The 18528-nt window shown below is 47.1% G+C and overlaps 1 protein-coding gene across 1 annotated transcript; it reads left to right on the top strand.

Moving 5' to 3' along the window:
- Positions 1-1467: 1467 nt before the first annotated feature.
- Positions 1468-14736, top strand: BOLA3 (bolA family member 3). The gene is made up of 4 exons (XM_085889061.1): positions 1468-1656; positions 8442-8565; positions 13038-13126; positions 14449-14736. Exons 1-4 carry the CDS (start codon positions 1603-1605, stop codon positions 14521-14523), a joined length of 342 nt encoding a protein of 113 aa, XP_085745187.1. The 5' UTR covers positions 1468-1602; the 3' UTR covers positions 14524-14736.
- The last annotated feature ends 3792 nt before the right edge of the window (positions 14737-18528 follow it).

Genomic DNA, 18528 nt, shown 5'->3' on the forward strand with positions numbered 1-18528 from the left:
ATTGATGATTGCGTCCCGGCTGCTTGAGCGCTCTTCTGTCTGGGTCTGCGGCTGACTGCATCCCGCGCATCCGAGGCGTCTCGTCTGGCGCATTACAACAAGCAGTCGACCATCTCATCACGGGAGATCACCTCATCTTGCCTCTTTTGGGTTCGGCTGCCCTGATCCGTTCTTTGCCGCCTGGTGCTCCGGGGATGTGCGGTCGTCCAGCCGCGCGAACGCGGCCAGGTCGCCAGCCATGTTCTCTTCCCTCAACTCGTCTTCCCTCCCGAGCTGAAGGGGCAATAAAGACCTCGAGGTCCATCTCTTTCTGGTGTGTGTGTGTGTGTGTGTGTGTGTGTGTGTGTGTGTGTGTGTGTGTGTGTGTGTGTGTGTGTGTGTGTGTGTGTGTGTGTGTGTGTGTGTGTGTGTGTGTGCCCGTGGGCCCTGTCTCTACGTAGAATTGTTTAAGGAATTGCTTGTACATTTGATTCCCTTCTTTATTCGGATAACTCTGCCCTTACGTGCTCCCCTCATCCCTCGATTATCTATATATTAATACTGAAGGACCAATTTTGTGCTCCTCCTAGCGGTCACGTCACGTTTTTTCTCGGTACTGTGACCTGGACTGAAAGAAACTTCGTACCTGCAAGAGTGCATCGCACATAGTGGCAATAGTCAACCTTCAGAATCCGTCTGTGACGGGGTTTCGGCTAGTTGTAAATAAATTCCCCTTTTGTTGAATGTCCCAGCTCGTTCCCTGTCATTTCTTTTGTTGGCTTAGCACGGTGTGTGTTGAGAAATAGCGAGGCAGTAAATTGTTCACTTGGACCGACGGGCCTCGGTAACCATTCTTTCGGGTTACACACGGTTCGGGCGCGGTAACGGCTCGTCCCGCTTGAGGTCCGTCGAGGGTGTGAATTCCCCGGAGCTTTTCCGCGTGGTTACTTGGGTATATTGAAGTTTGGCAATTAACCCTACCCCACGTGGTCGAATTATTGGCGATTCATGGTCCTGTAAGGGACCCGTTCCTTTCGGACTTATCTGAGGGTCACGACCTAAATTCCCGGTGTTCGGTGGAGACGACTCTACTGCTGCACCTAGCGGTCGTGCTCGCCACCGAGACCCGGCCACACAATATTTTATGTGTGTTTGCTTTTATACGAGCCTCAACATTGTATGTTAAAAAAAATTTAAAAAGTCAAGGACAAGACAGAACCCCCCTCCCCACCCCCATCCCCATCCCCTGATATCAGGTAAAACCCGCTCGCGATGTGAACCTTTTATCGTGTAACTGTTGACGGTGTCGTAAACGGCGGACACATTGTCCTTTGTTCAGGATTTGGGCGTTTTTTAGTCAATGGTTTCACAAATTGAGAATTCAACACTTAATTTGAACGTTAATAGTCGTGACCTGCGCTAATTGTGTGTTCGTGTAAAAATAAAAATAAAAATAAAAATAAATTGCTAATTTAAACACACATGGAGACGCGAAACAACAACTACAACAACTACAACAACAACATCAACAACAACAATATCAACATCGAAATCTCTCGCCGTTTCACAAAACGCAGCAAATACGATTGTCCAGTGTCCACACCCTCCGTCCCCTGCCCCGCCATGAGCCTCCTCAGGACGTCCCGCCGGATTTCAGCCGCCTTCTTCCTCGCTCAGGTAGGTCTTTCACCTTGACAAGAGGACAAGGTTTTCCGATGAGCCCGGGATGATGAGCGATCACCACGTGTCGTCACGTAACTCGCACTCCGTGTTGCACATTCATGAACTTTGGCTCAGTGTGTACTGCACTGTACTGTACAGTACTGTACTGTACTACACTGTACCACACTGTACTGTACGTTCGCGCGGCGCCCACTCCGTCCTTGTCGCACTATACAATTTTATTTAATAAGGGGTGTTCTCCCGGCCGCACAGTCACGTGCCACGGCGCGTGACCATTTTAAGATGACGTCACAATTCGCATTTCGTGACGTCACATTTCGCGTGTTCTTAAATCGGCCGTGATGTTAAATGTTATTTTCGAGAGTTAATTGTGGAATTAACGAGAACGTGTCCGTGATGAAGGCGTCGTGTTCCTCCTTGTTTAAGCGAACAAGGTATATTATGATGACGTTGCATGGATTTTTGATTGCGTTGGTCCATTCGAAATGCTGTAGAACTTGACACAGGTAGAGGTCATGACTCATGAGGCCCATCGTGTCTGTGCTCTATCAACACCACATTCCTCGATTCCATCAGTTTACCTAGTTCATGTCACTGGGGAGGGGCTATACATGAAACTACTGCCTCTTATTACCACTACCTGTCCAGGGAGACTAAATTAGACAATTTCTAGATTTGTAAATGACAGAATGCTTGGAGATCAGGTCGATCGGTGGGGGAGGTGTCTTATCAGATTCAGGCAAGTCCAGATACTTTAATGGATTGGGTAAAAGATTGGCAGATACAATTTAACATAAAGAAATGTAAGGTGCTAGGGATGGGTAGAAGTAATGAAAATAGAGATTGCATGATACAAGGGAGCGTGTCACACAGGAGAAGGATCTTGGGGTGGTAATAGATTTGGGGGGGCGGGGGGTCATAAGTGACCGTGAAAGGCAGCTACAGGTAAATCAAACAGGGTTTTCGGTTGTATTAGTAGAGGGATAAATTATAAATCGAGAGAGGTAGTTTCACAACTGTACAGGAATTGAGTGAGGCCCCATGTAGAATATTACGTCCAGGTTTGGTCACCTTTGAGGAAGGACATGGCTGCCAGAGAAAGGGTACAGCAGAGAGACGAGATTGATTCCATGGCTCAACTAAGCTGTGAATAACGGTTGGAGGAGACAGGACATTGTACAATAGAAAGGAGGTGGTTTGACAGGAATGTGATAATGAAGGGTATGGACAAAATAGGTGCAGTGCTTTCCAGCAGAGTGGACAGTGTTAGGACCAGGTGTCATAGCTTGAGGGTGAAGAACGTTAGAGTTAGGACAGTTTTAAGGCAGATGTCTTTCAGTCGGAGAGTGGTTAATGCATGGAATGGTCTCCCTGGAAAGGTGGTGGCAGTGGAGGGCGTGTATAAGTTTTTTCATGGGAATTAGATTGGTGTCTGGATGCAATGGGGATATTGGCTTGTGGGTATAGTAGCTAGCTTCCGAGCTAGCCTGGCGTTTAGCTTGGTGGTTAAGCTTGGCAGCTTGAGATCCTAGAGTCCTGAGTTCAAGCCCCGTTGGGTCGCTGAATTAATACACCAGAAGGTTGACTCAGCCTGTCATCCTTCCGAGGTTGGCAAAATGAACACCAGTGAACTGGTAAAGGGGACACTGCATCAGCGGCATAGCCGCGTCCCAACTAATGATGCAACCAGCAGCCACAGGCTGCACTCGATAGAGAGGGAGAGAGAGAGAGAGCTTCAGAGCTTGTGTGTGGATGGGTGATGGTACTGGGGTTGGTGCAGCACAGGCATGATGGGTCGAATGGCCTCCTCCTGTGCCAAAGTTCCATGTGTATCCTTGTGTGTAGACTTTCAGTGAAAACCCCCCGTCTTACTACCATTCTCACTCTCCTCTTCTCCACTCAAACGATGACACCTGATCTTGTCTCTGTCCAATCGGCTGAAAAAAACTCCACTGTATCTATCTTGTCCACATCCTTCATTATCTTAAACATCTCCATCAGAGCACCTTGCAATCGCCTCCTTTCTGATATAAAAAGAAGTCATGTCTTCTTCAGCCGCTCCTCATCGCATAGTCGAGCTCGCCCTGGAATCAATGGTCTCTGTCTCTGTCTGTCTCGTGACCAAAACTGTTCACAAATGGTGCCGGTGATTTTTGTTTGTTTGGTTTATTCGAGTCGTATTGAAATTTTCTGGTGTTCACCATGAAGGTATGCATTGTCTTTGGTGAAGGACGTTTCAGAGCTGACGAAAAAGGAAGAGCAAGAAGACCAAGATGAGTCGTGTTGAGAATCACAAAGGAAGAGAAATGCATCGTTGTACTTGGAGATGATGAGCTTATATTCAGGAATTTTATTAACAGTTAGTGAACAGAAAGCGAATCAAATCCAAGAAATAATTGAACGATCCTTCAAAGTAGTTGGACAAAATCTCTGGCTGACATCATAACAGTAATGAACTACAGGGTGCCCCACAGAAAACCAGGAAATTTGGTACAGTTTATGTAAAACAAAACAAAAGCAAACTTGTATGTAGTGTAAAACAAAGATGCACTTTATTTTCAAACAATACAAAAGCAAACTTAGATGTCGTGTAAAACAAAGATGCACTTTATTTTCAAACAATACAAAAGCAAACTTAGATGTAGTGTAAAACAAAGATGCACTTCATTTTCAAACAATACAAAAGCAAACTTAGATGTAGTGTAAAACAAAGATGCACTTTATTTTCAAACAATTCAAAAGCAAACTTATATGTAGTGTAAAACAAAGATGCACTTTATTTTCAAACAATACAAAAGCAAACTTAGATGTAGTGTAAAACAAAGATGCACTTTATTTTCAAACAATACAAAAGCAAACTTAGATGTAGTGTAAAACAAAGATGCACTTTATTTTCAAACAATACAAAAGCAAACTTAGATGTAGTGTAAAACAAAGATACACTTTATTATATGTTAGTTTATTGATATGGTAAAATACGGCAAAATAAATCTCAAAATCTCAAATTTCCTGGTTTTCTGTGAGGCACCCTGTAGAACGGCACTCGGTAGAGCGCGTACCGCCGCCAGGATAAACAGTTTACATTTTGTATCCCACAATTGGCAGGATCTGGATCTTCACCAGAATCTAATCAATCCGTCCTTGTCACACACACCCAACCTGTCCAACAGGTTTCGTCCGAATCCGTCCACAACTTTTTGAGATAATCCTGTTCACAAACGAACACACAGACAGGGGTGAAAACACAATTTCCGCCCACCGTCGTTGGTGGAGTAACAACTCATGGTGTACAGTCACCAGCGGATGAGATGGATGATGATAAGATGAAAGGTTTTTGGTTTTTTTCAAGGCACCAAATGAGGTTCACAGCAGGCATCACATATTATCCGTATCACCTTCAATTGCGAGTATTTTTTTAAAACTATGGACAATACTGGCATCGTCCAATCGACCATTGTTATACCGCAGATTCAGTAGAGGATCGGAGGACGTAGTCTGTCCCTGTACAAGTAATGGTTGAGGCTTCACCTTAGTGGAAGCGTTAGCATTAAGAGTTGGTAACAATTTGAATGAACTCCCAAAGTCTCTTGCAATACCCAGGTCAGCAAACGCATCCAAAAGCAGATTTCACAAGCACGAGAGAGTGAACTATAAACAAACAATGGTGCAAGGAAAATGTTGCTGCTTGCAAGGAAGCGAGTAGAAGGTCAGAAGTAAATTTAGAACACAAAGGAAATGTGACAAAGCTATTGTACTTTGGTGTTCAAACAAGAGATTTCCCTGTAAGGTATTAAATTGAGCAGAAGTTTGTATTTTACCTGTTGCGATGGAAAATATTATTACCAAGGTTGTTTTTATGCCACCACACATTATTTTGAATGAAAGTGAGTGAAAGTTTCATCTCATCATGTGGTTGTGATAAAAAACATTTCCTTTCCACCTTGTTCATTGGTGCTCTAACCCTAATTCAGATAGGCCCACACATATGACGATCATCCCCTCTCTATGCCCTCCCTCCCCCCTTTAAACCCTCATGCACCCCTTCACCCCCTCCCTCATCTCCCCTCTACCCCTCCTTCATCTCTCTACCCCTCCATCACCCCATCTTCCCCCTTCCATATGCTCTCTCCTAACCCCCTACCCCTCTTCTCCCTTCCCCTATCTCCTCTCTCCCTCCACCCCTTGTCTCTCTCCACTCCTTTCTCCCTACACCCATCTTTCCCTGCTCACCTCTCTCCCTCCTCCCACCTTACCCTCCCTCATCTCCCTCCCCCCTTTCTCCTCTCCCTCTCCCTCCCCCCTCTCCACTTCCAACCTTCCTCTTCTCCCACCCCCCACTTCTCCCTCCCCATTTTTTTTTTTTGCATGTACCGTCGGGGCTCGTATGACAGCTAACACACAAAACATACAACAAGGGGAGCAGGAGACAAGAGGGGTGGGTGAGGGAAGCAAACACCAGTGGGTAACAGAGACATGAGAAGATCTGTGGAAGGGAGAGGGATGAGGCGGGATGCACAGGGTAAACAAGATGGACAGTACAGGGACTTTCAGGTCCTCACACAACATAAATCATAAAGGAATCTTCTCATGTTTACTGATTGTGTAAATGAGAGAAACCAAATGGTATGGATAGCTCCTAAACCAGAGGCAGACATTCTTCTTGTAAATGTATTTATCTCACTCAGTCATACTTTATGCCTGATGTTGGCTGATTGGTTAGGGTGGTGGGCTTGGTATCCCAGGGTCCTGAGTTCAAATCCCACTCACTGTTGAATTAATACCAGGTGGGGTTAACTTGACATGTCATCCTTCTGAGGTCGGCAAAATGAGTGCCAGCATGCTGGTATCCTGTGTCGGAGTGGCGACCCGTCCAGGATTGTTCCCAATAGACAAGGAGACTGCTGAAGCAGCACCAACGCTCTGCACCGAGTATGATCCCGATGGATTGGATTTTACTTTCAGGAAGGAAAGCAGGGATTTTGAGGTGGATTAACGGGGGTAGAAAAGATCGTGGTTTTGGATGGGGGAAAATAAGAGATCGTGATGAACAGCTGTTTTGAAGACCTGCAGGGAAGAGTGGGATTGAAGAAAGTGTGGGAGTTTGTTGCAAAGGCAGGAAAAAAAGAGGAATGAAAGAGTGAAGGTGAGCAATGATTCTTCATCTTGGTAGTTTTACCAGAAGGGGGTTGCTGGCGGAACTTGAGCGCCCTGCGGAAATATCGCAGACAGAACAGGGGGGGCGGGGGGGCAAGGCAGGAGAGGAGACGGTAGAAGACAGAAACACCACTGACCTGCCTGCGGTGAGAGAGTGAGAGGCCCAAAGACTCGGTCTTACCACGGGAGATAACAATGATCCTAAATGCCTTGGTTTCCACAGCGTGAAGCCAAGAAAGGTGAGAGGTGTGCACAACAGCCCAGAAGGGAGAGCAGTACTCCAATGGGCTGTAGATAAAAGCCTTGTACGTGGTCAGGAGCTGAGGTGTGTCAAGGAAGGACTTTGCACGACGAAGGATTCCCAGTCAGTGACTGGCTTTGGAGGCCAGCTTGGAAACGTGGCTTTCCCAGGAAAGATCATGGCAAATGGCGAGACCCAGAAGCTTTAATAAAAGGGCTTCTTCAAGAGGATTGTTGAGAAAGTAGATTAGGGGGGGGGGGGGTTCCAGACGATCCTTTCGGAGAGACATCATGAGTGTGAGATTTGTCAGCATTGAAAGACATGTTCAACGCGTTGGACCAACTTGTGATTTTATCCAGATCTGCAGAGAGTGAAGAAGCTGCTGCTTACCGGTCTGAGGGATGACGATGGTACGGCAGAGGATGGAATCATCAGCAAAGAGAAAAAGAGGGTTTTCCAGAGAGTCGGAGAGATCATTGATGAAAACCAGATAAAGAACAGGGCCCAGAACGCTACCTTGAGGAACTCCAGCCTGGACAGAAAGGTGGGATGAGAGAACTCAATTTAGGGCCACACGGTGACTGCGACAGGAGAGGAAGTCTGCGAGCCATGAGTGGAGATGTCCTTGGATACCATGGGAAGAGAGTTTGGTGAGCAGGGCAGGGTGCCAGACTTTATCGAAGGCACGCGATATGTCTCTGATTTCACGTCTGGCATTGAGTACCTCCATCTATTGTTGGGAGTTCAGAAGCAACATATCCAGGGTAGTGTGGCCTGGTTTGAATCCAAATTGATGATCAGAAATCAAGCCATTGTAGAAGAGGAAGGGTTTAATGTCGGAAGCGATGATGGATTCCATAACCTTGCTGCTGATTGGGAGAAGGCTGATTGGTCTGTAGTTGCAGGGATCTGTTTTTGCACCTTTTTTATGCAGGGCAGTGATGTTAGCAGATTTCCAAGTAGATGGCAGATGACCTTGAGTGAATGAGAGGGTGAATAGAACAGAGAGAGGGTCAGCAAGAAAAGAGGAGCAGGTTTTTAGGACAATCAGTTCGATATTGAATCGTACAAGCGTGAACATCAAAAATGACCACAATACACCGCCAAACAGTATCGCATAAAGAATTTGACAACTTTCGCTCGATAGAAAACTACCGTTTGAATTTTGATTGAAGAGAGTTTTGGTCCATTCCAAGGGGTTTATCCGTGCTCCATCCTCTATATGCTCAGTGTGACGTGAGGAAGCATCACATACCATTTTTAACATCTTTGGCTCATTTTCTTGTTTACGTGAGTTAATTGATGATCTTGTTATTCGAGATTACCAAATCTCTAAGTGACCTTTCCCACATGTTGATTTATCTACAAATGCTTTTTGTTTCAGCCCACTGCACCTGTGCTCCTGAGGCTTCTGTCTTCACAAAGCAGTGAGGGAGAGATTAAACTTTTAGCAATTCTCAGGGAAAAGTTTCCAAAAGCCAAAAACATAAGAGTGGTTGACATTTCAGGTGAGTAATAATGAGCTGTTATCATTGTCATGCTACATCTATCACTTCCACTTTTAGCATGCTGAAATTTCATTAGAGCTCATGCAATATTGTAGCTTGCTCCATATGCTTGAGTCTTGTAATCAACAAATTGCTGATATGCATCTCTTACTAAAAGAAGAAGCATCCGTCCGTCCGTGTGTCACCCTTCATTCTAAAGGTTCCTGCTGACGTTAAATAATAAAAATTACCCCCGGTTGGGGGTGCCGGTCATCTCAAGCTCTGTAGATGTGGATCTCTGATCGGCTTAGAATGGCTTTGATGTCGTCTTGTCTTTTGGTTCAACGTACAGACGAAAGCCCGGGAGTAAAAAGGATAGAAAACCTCAGAAATCTAAGTACATTTCTGAGTTATCCGGAGATAGATTTTGAAAATGGTTGATTTGGAACATTTATGATCAATGTGTCTTCAGAAGGTTGGGCAAAATTTTTTTGATCGTATCACATCGACGATTTTTCCAACTTTGAAGACACGTGACTCGATAAACAGGACGAATTTCAAAAAACCGGCCTGAACAAATTTAGATATTGTTCCATATTATCAAAATCCGAAGGAATTTCGAAGATCGGATCATAAACGGCGGAGGAGATAGATTTTGAAAATGGACGATTTTGCAACTTTGGAGTGACCTTGACATTGACCTTGACCTTCAATCGGGTCAAAGGTCATACCGTCGTGCGTCCCTCATCGACATCTACCCACATACCAAATATCAAGAAAATCGGAAGAGAAAATGGGGACGTACGGACATCGAGACTGGTTTTATTAGGTCATCTCTAAACGGGACCGTTGGAAAACTAATAATTGATTTACTTAGAACAAATGTCAGTTTAATAATAAAGATTCCTGTTTTAGAAGCCCGTCTTTCTGGGATTGAAGGAGATGCGGGAGTAGGAGCTGAATGCAGCGGTTCCAACGGTAACATTTATTATTGTACGACAGCAGGGACACTTTAGAAGGGCATGAAGGAGCACAAAAACAACAACAACAACAACAACAACAACAACAACAACAACAACAACAACCATGACAATAGCAGCAACAGGTACGAATTGTAAAAAAAAAAAAATCATCTTTTGCGTGCTTCACTTCATTTTACATCCTCATTGAGGTGTACAGGGAGGCATGCAATATGTTTGTGAAGTACAATATGCCGTCCTCAACATCCCGTCAGCGAAGCGCCGGGTAGGGGCACCCCCAGTGTAAATGATTTTACAACTACACTTTTTATGCTTACACGAGGATGTACTGTGTCTGGCAACACGATGTCAGTCATTGGTGCAACATTCATTATGCTGCCCGATCCGTTTAATCGACTTATGGCAACATTCACTCTTTTCTCTTTTTGACCTACTAAATGAAGGCTCGTGGAAGAGCTAGAACAGAGAACAGGTAAAGATGCATCATAACAAGGGGAACAGAACAAAGAGAAAGAGGATATGCAAACAGCAGGGCTGAGGGAGAAAATAGATGGAGACGGACAAATAAGGGATACGGGTAAGTATGAGGTGCATGAGAGAACACAAGGGGTGAACGTGGACAAGATGGATACAGAAGCAAAAAAAAAAAATTTGGGTGGGAGGGGGAGGTAGGTGGGGTGGTTTAACGAAGGTAGAAAAGATCATGGTTTTCCATTGTGGGGGGGGGGGGTGATCTGAGATGGTGGTGAACAGCTGTCATGAAGACCTGGAGGGAAGAATGGCATTGAAGAAAATGTAGAAGTTGGTTCTACAAGTGGGAAAAAAGAGGAACAAATGAGTGGAGGTGAGCAATAATTCTGTATTTTAGGAGTTTCACCAGAAGGGGGTTGATTATATGGACTGCGTGTGCCTTGCAAATACCTGGGTGGGCCAAAGAACTAAGAGAGCAGAGGGTACAACATCAGAAAGGATGTGGAAGAAGACAGAGACCACCGACCTGTCGGCGATGGCAAATTGATAGGTCCAGAAACTCAGCTTCAACACGGGACATTCCATTGAACTTGAAGGCCTTGGTTTCCACAAGCTGAGCAAGGTGTGAGGCAGGGGCTCCAGCCCAGAGAAGAGGGCAGCATTCCATCAAGATGTGGATGAAAGCCTTGTAGGTTGATAGGAGTTCAGATGTGCCAAAAAAGGACATTATATGATGGAGGATGCCCAGACTAGCTTTGGAGGCCAACTTTGAAATGTGGCTTACCCAAGAAAGATCATGGCTGAGAGTTGGCCCCAAGAGATTGAGTGACTGACTTTCGTTGAGAGGGTTGTTGAGAAAGTAGATGGGAGGGTTTGTGGTGCGGTACTTTCAGAGAGAGATTGAGAGTGTGAGATTTCTGAGTATTAAAAGACATATTGCAAGTGTTTGACCAGCTTGTGATTTTGTCACGGTCTGAAGAGAAGGAAGAGGTGGCTGCCTGTCTATCTGAACGATGAGGGATGTCATGGTAGAGGGTGGAGTCATCAGAAAAGAGATCAAGAGGACTTTCCAGAGTCAGAAAGATCATTGATCAAGATAAGGAAAAGGAAGGATGGGGGCCGAGAACACCAGCTTCAGGCATTCCAACCTTGGCAGGGAGAGGGGATGTCATTAAGAGCCACACATTGGCTCCGATAATTGAGGAAGTCAGTAATCCAAGAGTGAAGTTGACCTTGGATGCCAAAGGCAAAGAGTTTGGAGGGCAAGGCAGGATGCCAGACTGTATCTAAAGCTAGAGATATTGTTACGAATCTGGCAGCCATGAGCACACAACAGACAGGTCCTATAGATCAGTTATATCGGTATGTGTTTCTAGGTAGGGTCCCGTCCTGTGTTTAATGGGTGATTAATTGTACGTGTGCTGTGAATTATTTTATAGTTAGGATTTTTACACCAACAACAACACCATCGCCGCCATCACCCACGTGCATCGTGTCACATACAGGGGTGAGGTGGAAAATAGGGTGCTCCCCTGGCTGTTCCGTTTGGGTTCTCAGACACGCACGGTGGGAGGGTGGTCGTTGCCTCTCCCACCAGACCACCCCTTGCCCAATCAGGGAAGCTATCACCTCAGGCTGGCTCCGCCTTGGCGAGATGGCGTGTTTGGCCCGGCTTATCGGGAGACTGCCACGAGTCACCTGACAACCCACCGTCCAATCAGGAGGCGAGTGGCGGGGAGAAGAAGCTCCTCCCTCAAGAGGAGGAGAGTGGTTGTCTGGAGGAGGGTGGAGAGACAACGATTGCGTTAGACAAGGATCGTGGCGATTGCGTTCTGCAGACGGCCGTGGTCGTGGCTGGAGCGGTCTGAGACAGTGGCGAGTGTGGCTTGGTCCCGTTCGTGGGCCGTGGACTTCGGGCCGTGGGTTCGAGTCGGTGGAACTGCACGAGGCGGGGAGGTACCCGGCTCTACCGAGAAAAGACCCACGGGTCCAGTGTGTGTGTGTGTGTGTGTGTGTGTGTGTGTGTGTGTGTGTGTGTGTGTGTGTGTGTGTGTGTGTGTGTGTGTGTGTGTGTGTGTGTGTGTCCGTGGGCCCCGTCTGTTAAGTAGAGCTGTTTAAGTGTTTTCTTTTCATTGTACATTTTTTTTATTTGGATAACTCTGCCCTTACGTGCTCCCCTCGTCCCCCCGATTATTTATTGTAAATAAATTCCCCTCTTGTTGAATGTACCAGCTCGTCCTTGTCCTTTCTATCATTGGTTTGCCGCGCTGCGAACAGGAATTAGGAGGCCTCGTTGTTGTCGTAATCGTGCAATTGGCCGGCAGGGTTCTGGTACTCTCCGCTCGAGGTACAACTCGGATCCGACTCGGTAACGGCCTGGATCGCGCAGATCCTGCCGAGGGTGAATTTCCCCGGTAGTTTGACGACGTGGGTATTTAGGTACATTGAAATTGGCAATTGACCCTACCCCACGTAGTCGACCTATTGGCGGTCTTCGGTCCGATAAGGGACCCGTGACCTTTCGGATTTATCTGAAAGGTACGACCTAAATTCTGGGTGTTCAGTGGAGCCGACTCTATTGCTCCCCCTAGCAGTCGTGCTCGCCACCGAGACCCGGCTCCACAACAATATGTCCAGAGACAACCCTGATCTCCTGTCTGATATTGAGGGCCTCCATCCATTGTTTGGAGAGTAGAAGCAGCATGTCCAAAGCAGAGTAACCTGGTCTAAATCTGAGATGAGGTCATTGGAGAAAAGGAAAGATTTCATATCAACTGCAATGATGGATTCCTGACCTTACTAATGATTGGAAGTAAGCTGATAGTTCTGTAGTTAAGGGGATTGAAGAGGCAAGGCAATTGATTAACGGATCATAGCGTTATGTGTCTGGAATTCCCAAAGGGTTTGACAGACCCAAGTGTAAGGTATCAGTTATTGAGGTGTCGTTTCTAAAATTGCCTGTGATGATGGAGCAAATCTCTCTGTATATTTCAGCGAAATTTGCAAAGACAGATTGGGAGAAGGTTGTGTTGTTGTGTTCAGGTGGTTGTGGAGCAATGTATGAGGTTCACTTGGAGTCTGAGGAGTTTCGAGGAAAGCGGACGGTGCGACAGCATTTCATGGTCAATGAGGTCAGTGGACACTTCATGAACGGCACGGCTCCAGCAAACTGTCACACTTTGCAAAACCCTGGCCTCTGTCTTCTTGATTTTATATTTCACTGTGTATGCTCTTCCACACTTTTGTTTTTAATTCTCTAAAATGTGGGATTTGTTCTGACTTTGTTTCATCTCTTTTTGTTCTTTTTGTAAGACAGAATCATCCTCTCCCTCCCCACCTCCTTAAAAGGGTGGGCAGTCTTTCACCCAAATGTTGGATGCAACGTGCCTTTATTCACGTGACAAAGTTTCACCTCCATGTCTCCCACATCCGATATCATAGAAAAATCAAACCTTTTGTGGAAACAGGCAAAAAAACTCTCCAGGATAGAAAACATCCTTTTTGTCACGTAGTCAATGAGTGAACACCTTGTAATCCATTTGAGAAGGGGTGTGCCTTCTGTGGTGTGGTTTATCTCATTATTACTACAGTAAACTCTCGTACAACGTGAGAGTTACGTTCCTGCAAAACAGCATGTTCCTCAAGCTTAAGACCTTATGGGATAAGTGGGGATGGGGGAACGTGGCCGGGATTCAAACCCAGGCTAGACAGCTCAAAGGTGAGTGTGTGTACCTCCAGACTATCCTGCCAGCCAGCTTCATATGGTTTGGTCATTCTTCTGTGATTCATCCTCTTTCCTGTCTTGCCTTGCTCTCTACAGTATTTCAGAACCAACCTGTGTTGAAGGAAATGCTCGACATCACAATTTTTTTCCTCTTTCTTGCATAACTGTGCCTTTGAAAAGCCACTTACAAGTCTTCATCAGGGGATACAGAATTTATTTGAAGTTGTTGTTTGGGAATTATGAACAAGAATTTACAAATTTTGGATAATCTTGTGCAGTCACATGTAGGACACCAAACCCCTGACACTCAATAGGAAGAGACATTATCTCATTGAGAAAGTCAGTTCGAGAGTTGTGAAATTTTCACTCCGTAGCATTTGCATTCATTTGCGGGAGAAGTTGATATTGAAATTGAAGTTCTGTTCTGTTCTTGCATATGGCAGCTTGGCTGCCAGATAACTATAATTTATTGGTAGCATGGCTGTGCTGCTGATGCTGTGCCCCTCCACCAGTACACTGGTACTCATTTCGCCAACCTTGGAAGGATGACAGGTTGAGTCAACCCAACCTGGTGTTAATTCAGTGGCGAACAGGGCTCAAACTCAGGACCCTAAGATCCTAAGCCAGCCACCCTAACTGTGAAGCCAACATCAGGCTGTAATTGAAGTTGATATTGAAATTGCATATTTACCGGTATGTATTGAATGATTACTTTCTTGTATTCAACAGGCATTGAAACATGAAATCAAGGAAATGCATGGACTAAGAATATTCACAAAGTCTCCATCCTCAGCAGCTGAATGAATGTGACATGGCAACCTTCATATTGACACTGTTATCTCTGCATTCTACTGAATCATTTAAATACTACAGGATGCTGGATATTTGAATCAGATGGTGCTTGATAGTCATAAATGAAAATGTTGTGTCTTAGTTATTGCAAACTTGTAAGATGTGAAAAAGAAATCACTAGTTTTGAAAGTTGTGTATGTTGACATAAAATGGCAAACAACTTGATTCTGCGTGATCTGCTTGACATGCACTCATAATATAAACAAGAGCATTGTGGAATACTGCCCTGAGATCTGCAATTATCTCCAGGAGAATGTTTGAAAAACTGAGGAATCCTATGTGATCACAAATTCGCAAATACACAATCACTTTTCGAGTAACATGAGTAGCTATAAAATGAAATTAAAAAAAAAAATTGCTGGCTTTCTAGTTTAGCATTTGGTAAATGCAGACTTGTAAAATAAACTGTGCTGCTGATACAGTTACCATGAACATCAATTCCAAACATTGGTCCTGAAATTCTCATGACCCCATGCTATCCTTCACATGCCTTCTGAGCTGCGCAAGTACAAACACAACTCAACTGTCAATCAGTTGCAACCAAGTCATCTGTCTTTTTAAAGTCACAACGTCTCAAGTCGTTATTTCCAGGTCTAAGAGTTGTTATGGACCGAATGTGCAGGCTTGATGGGCCAAATGGCCACCTTCTACGTTGAAATTCCTTGTAAGGGAACTCATGATATTTATCTGTAATGGAGCAAACACGTGTAAGTTTTTTTATATATATATATATATATATATATATATATATATATATATATATATATATATATATATATATATATATATATTGTTGCGGATTCGCGCCCGCCGGCGTGCTGGCGGCCACGTTACTCGAATCGCGGCACGTCGCCCACCGGACAGACAATCCCGTCGTGACCCTCTCGGACTAACGCCGGGAACTAGTCACGGGTGGGCCTTTCGGCCTCACCACGATCGTGCCAATCGGCCCCCCGCGTAGGATAGGGTTGTTCGCCAAATTCGACCTACCTAAGTACCCACACGGAGGGTAGACCGGGCGATCGCACCTCGCCGCAGGTCGACTTCGGACACGGGCCACTTTAAGCGACCCGTTCCGTACTATCGGGATAACCGAGCGGTGTTATCGTCAACCTCGACGGTTCCGATTAATTATCGGGCGTATTTAGCCCACGACCAACCCTTTACGTGAAGTAAGATGGAGATTCAATTAAAGAAAAGACGAAACGAAACGGGAGAAACAGTTCAACATAAAGCACATTTATTCCGCGGCAAACGGAAAGCACACATATACAATTACCACAATTATGCACCAAAAGCAAATGTAACAAAAGAAGAAACAACAATTACGCAACAAAAGCAATTGCAACAAAAGAAACACAATGCAGATCTACTACCGACTACGCGAGCACATGGCAACACTTACACAGTTTTACTTCACAGACGGCGCCGACAACACATATACTCCAAAGCAAAAGAAAAAAAAAAGGGGCCACCCTCAACGATAAGGGGGCAGACGGGCCTGGGGCCGAGACCGCGTCGAGCCTACCCGTCTGGTGATGAGCCGCAAAATGGCGGCGGTGCCCCGACTCCACGGGCCTCGCTGGCAATGCCTGGAATGGGGTGGGAACGGGGCCCCCTTCTCACACTATCTCAGCGCGGGGGGAAACGGGAGGGTTGTTGATGCTCGGGGGAAAGAGGATATCTGGCTGGCTTGGGTCCCGCGACGAGCGACGCCACTGCAACCTCGACCGCGTTCCCGGCCTCCCCTCTCCGCAGCTCCCCGACTCTGACACGAGCGCAGACCTCCACAAAGCTCCTTGGCTTCTCCAAACTCTCCGGACCCCGACAGACACTCTCTCGACTGATTTCGCCGCCGCCACAACTCTCCAACTCTTCTCCGATTCGCCCCGCGCTCGGCGCTTTATAGTGCGACAGGAGAAACCATATGCAGATTTTTGGATCAGGATCGGCTCGGGGGCGGAGCCACGCTCGCCCATTGGACAGAGGAAAAGTGGGCGTGAATCATTCCTGATCCTCGAATCTGCATATATCGATTATACTCCGACGCGCCTGGAGGCGGGGCCAAATCGCCCCACGCTCGCTGATAGGACGGAACAGAAGTGGGCGTTAGTGTGTACTAGGTGCGGTGGGACGCAAGAAGCACGCGGGCCACCATCTACTCCGCTTTATTGCGCAGCCAGAAGCACAGTCCTGCCACCCCTAGCGGGCGAGGCATGATATACGAAAACCCAATCACGTGACACAGCACACTCCTCCCCCCGTAAAATGACCCGTCACATAACGAACGGATAATCACAACATGACCATCAGAAACCCATCAACACTCATAATCCTCCAAGTACCGCGGCCGCACCCTGACCCGCCTCGGACGGGCAGCGCCACCAGACAGTCCAGGCTCATACGCCTCACGGCTCGGTCGAGGTGACACCCTAGCCGGACTCGCACTTTCCGCAACACCAGCTACCCCCGACTGCCCAGCCTGCTCGACGTCCCCGGGTAGGACGGCATCAGGCGAAGACCCCCTCGACGCCGGCCCAGCCAGTCCCGGTGATACAACGTCAGGTGCCGGCGAGACTACGGGTGGGGGCCCCGCAACGTTCGGCTCGGGGAGGTGTGGGGGGGGTGACGCTGAACAGCGATCATGCATCTGGTCCACGTGCCGCTTCCACACATCCCCACCATCAGTCCGCAGCATGCAATTCGCCGGCCCCAGCACCCCAGAGACCACCGCCGGCACCCACTTGGAACTGTGGAAATAATCGCGTACCATTACCCGCTGCCCCACCTCGAAGCTGCGCAGCCGCGTCGGACGCGACATTGCCCCACTCCCCGACCCTCCAGGTCGCAGCAAATCTAGCCTGGACCGCAAAGCCCGTCCATAGAGACGAATGGCAGGCGAGTCACCCGTGACAGGATGAACTGCGTTCCTGTAATGGAGCAAAAAAACATCGACCACCGCCTGCACAGGTGCAACACCCCCCCTGCGCAAAGCCCGCTTCAACATCTTGACAAACGACTCAGCTTGGCCATTCGTCTCAGGATGATGCGGTGCGGACCTTAGATGTCGAATACCATTCTGGCGCATAAACTCATCAAATACACCCGCGATGAACTGCGGACCATTATCAGAGACCAGGATCTCCGGCAACCCTTTATTAGCAAAGATCGTCCGCAGCTTCTCTACCGTAATGCTTGCTGAAGTATGCTGCATTACTACAACCTCCAGCCATTTAGAGAATGCATCAACCACAATCAAAAACATCTTGCCATTAACCGGTCCCGCAAAATCTACATGGACCCTCTGCCAAGCTCGGTCTGGCACAGGCCAGAGACTCGAAGCTCGACGCGGGTTATCAGCATCTGTCTGGCACGTGGTGCAACGCTTAACCAATTGCTCAATGTCTTTGTCCAACCCCGGCCACCACAACAGGCAACGAGCAAGACTCTTGGTCTTCACGATGCCCAGGTGACTGACATGCAGTTCTTCCAAACACCGCTGCCTGAACCTCGGTGGAATCACGGTCCTCATCCCCCACATTATGCATCGTTGGACCAACGACAGCTCCGCTGCGCGTGACGTGAAAGGTCGAAATGCCGGTGTCGAAGGCAGATCGCTCCAATTCCCTGTAGAAATCGCCTGGACGACACGGGCAAGCACCGGATCACGAGCCGACTCCACCGCGACCTGCCTGGCCGTGACCGGCCCGCTTTGGACCTGGTCCAGCGCAAACACATCGACCCGGTCGCCCAGCTCAGACGCAGCTGGACCCTCCGCACACGGCAAGCGTGAGAGCCCGTCGCAGTTAGCATGCTTCTCGGTGCTTCGGAACTGAATATCATAATCGTAAGCACCCAGAAACAGACACCACCGCTGTATTCGCGCCGCTGCTACCACCGGCACCCCGCGTTCGGGCCTCAGGATGAATTGAAGCGGTTTGTGATCCGTCTGTAAAA

This window comes from Eptatretus burgeri, chromosome 7 (genome assembly GCF_056783735.1).
Source record: "Eptatretus burgeri isolate ZD-2024b chromosome 7, Ebu_testis_v1, whole genome shotgun sequence".
Lineage (NCBI taxonomy): Eukaryota > Metazoa > Chordata > Myxini > Myxiniformes > Myxinidae > Eptatretus > Eptatretus burgeri.

Excerpts from the sequence above, each read along its gene's own strand:
- BOLA3 (XM_085889061.1), top strand. The coding sequence starts at position 1,603 with ATGAGCCTCCTCAGGACGTCCCGCCGGATTTCAGCCGCCTTCTTCCTC. Across the intron at positions 1,657-8,441 it reads CCGCCTTCTTCCTCGCTCAG|CCCACTGCACCTGTGCTCCT; the intron begins GTAGGTCTTTCA and ends TTTTTGTTTCAG. Across the intron at positions 8,566-13,037 it reads AAGAGTGGTTGACATTTCAG|GTGGTTGTGGAGCAATGTAT; the intron begins GTGAGTAATAAT and ends TGTTGTGTTCAG.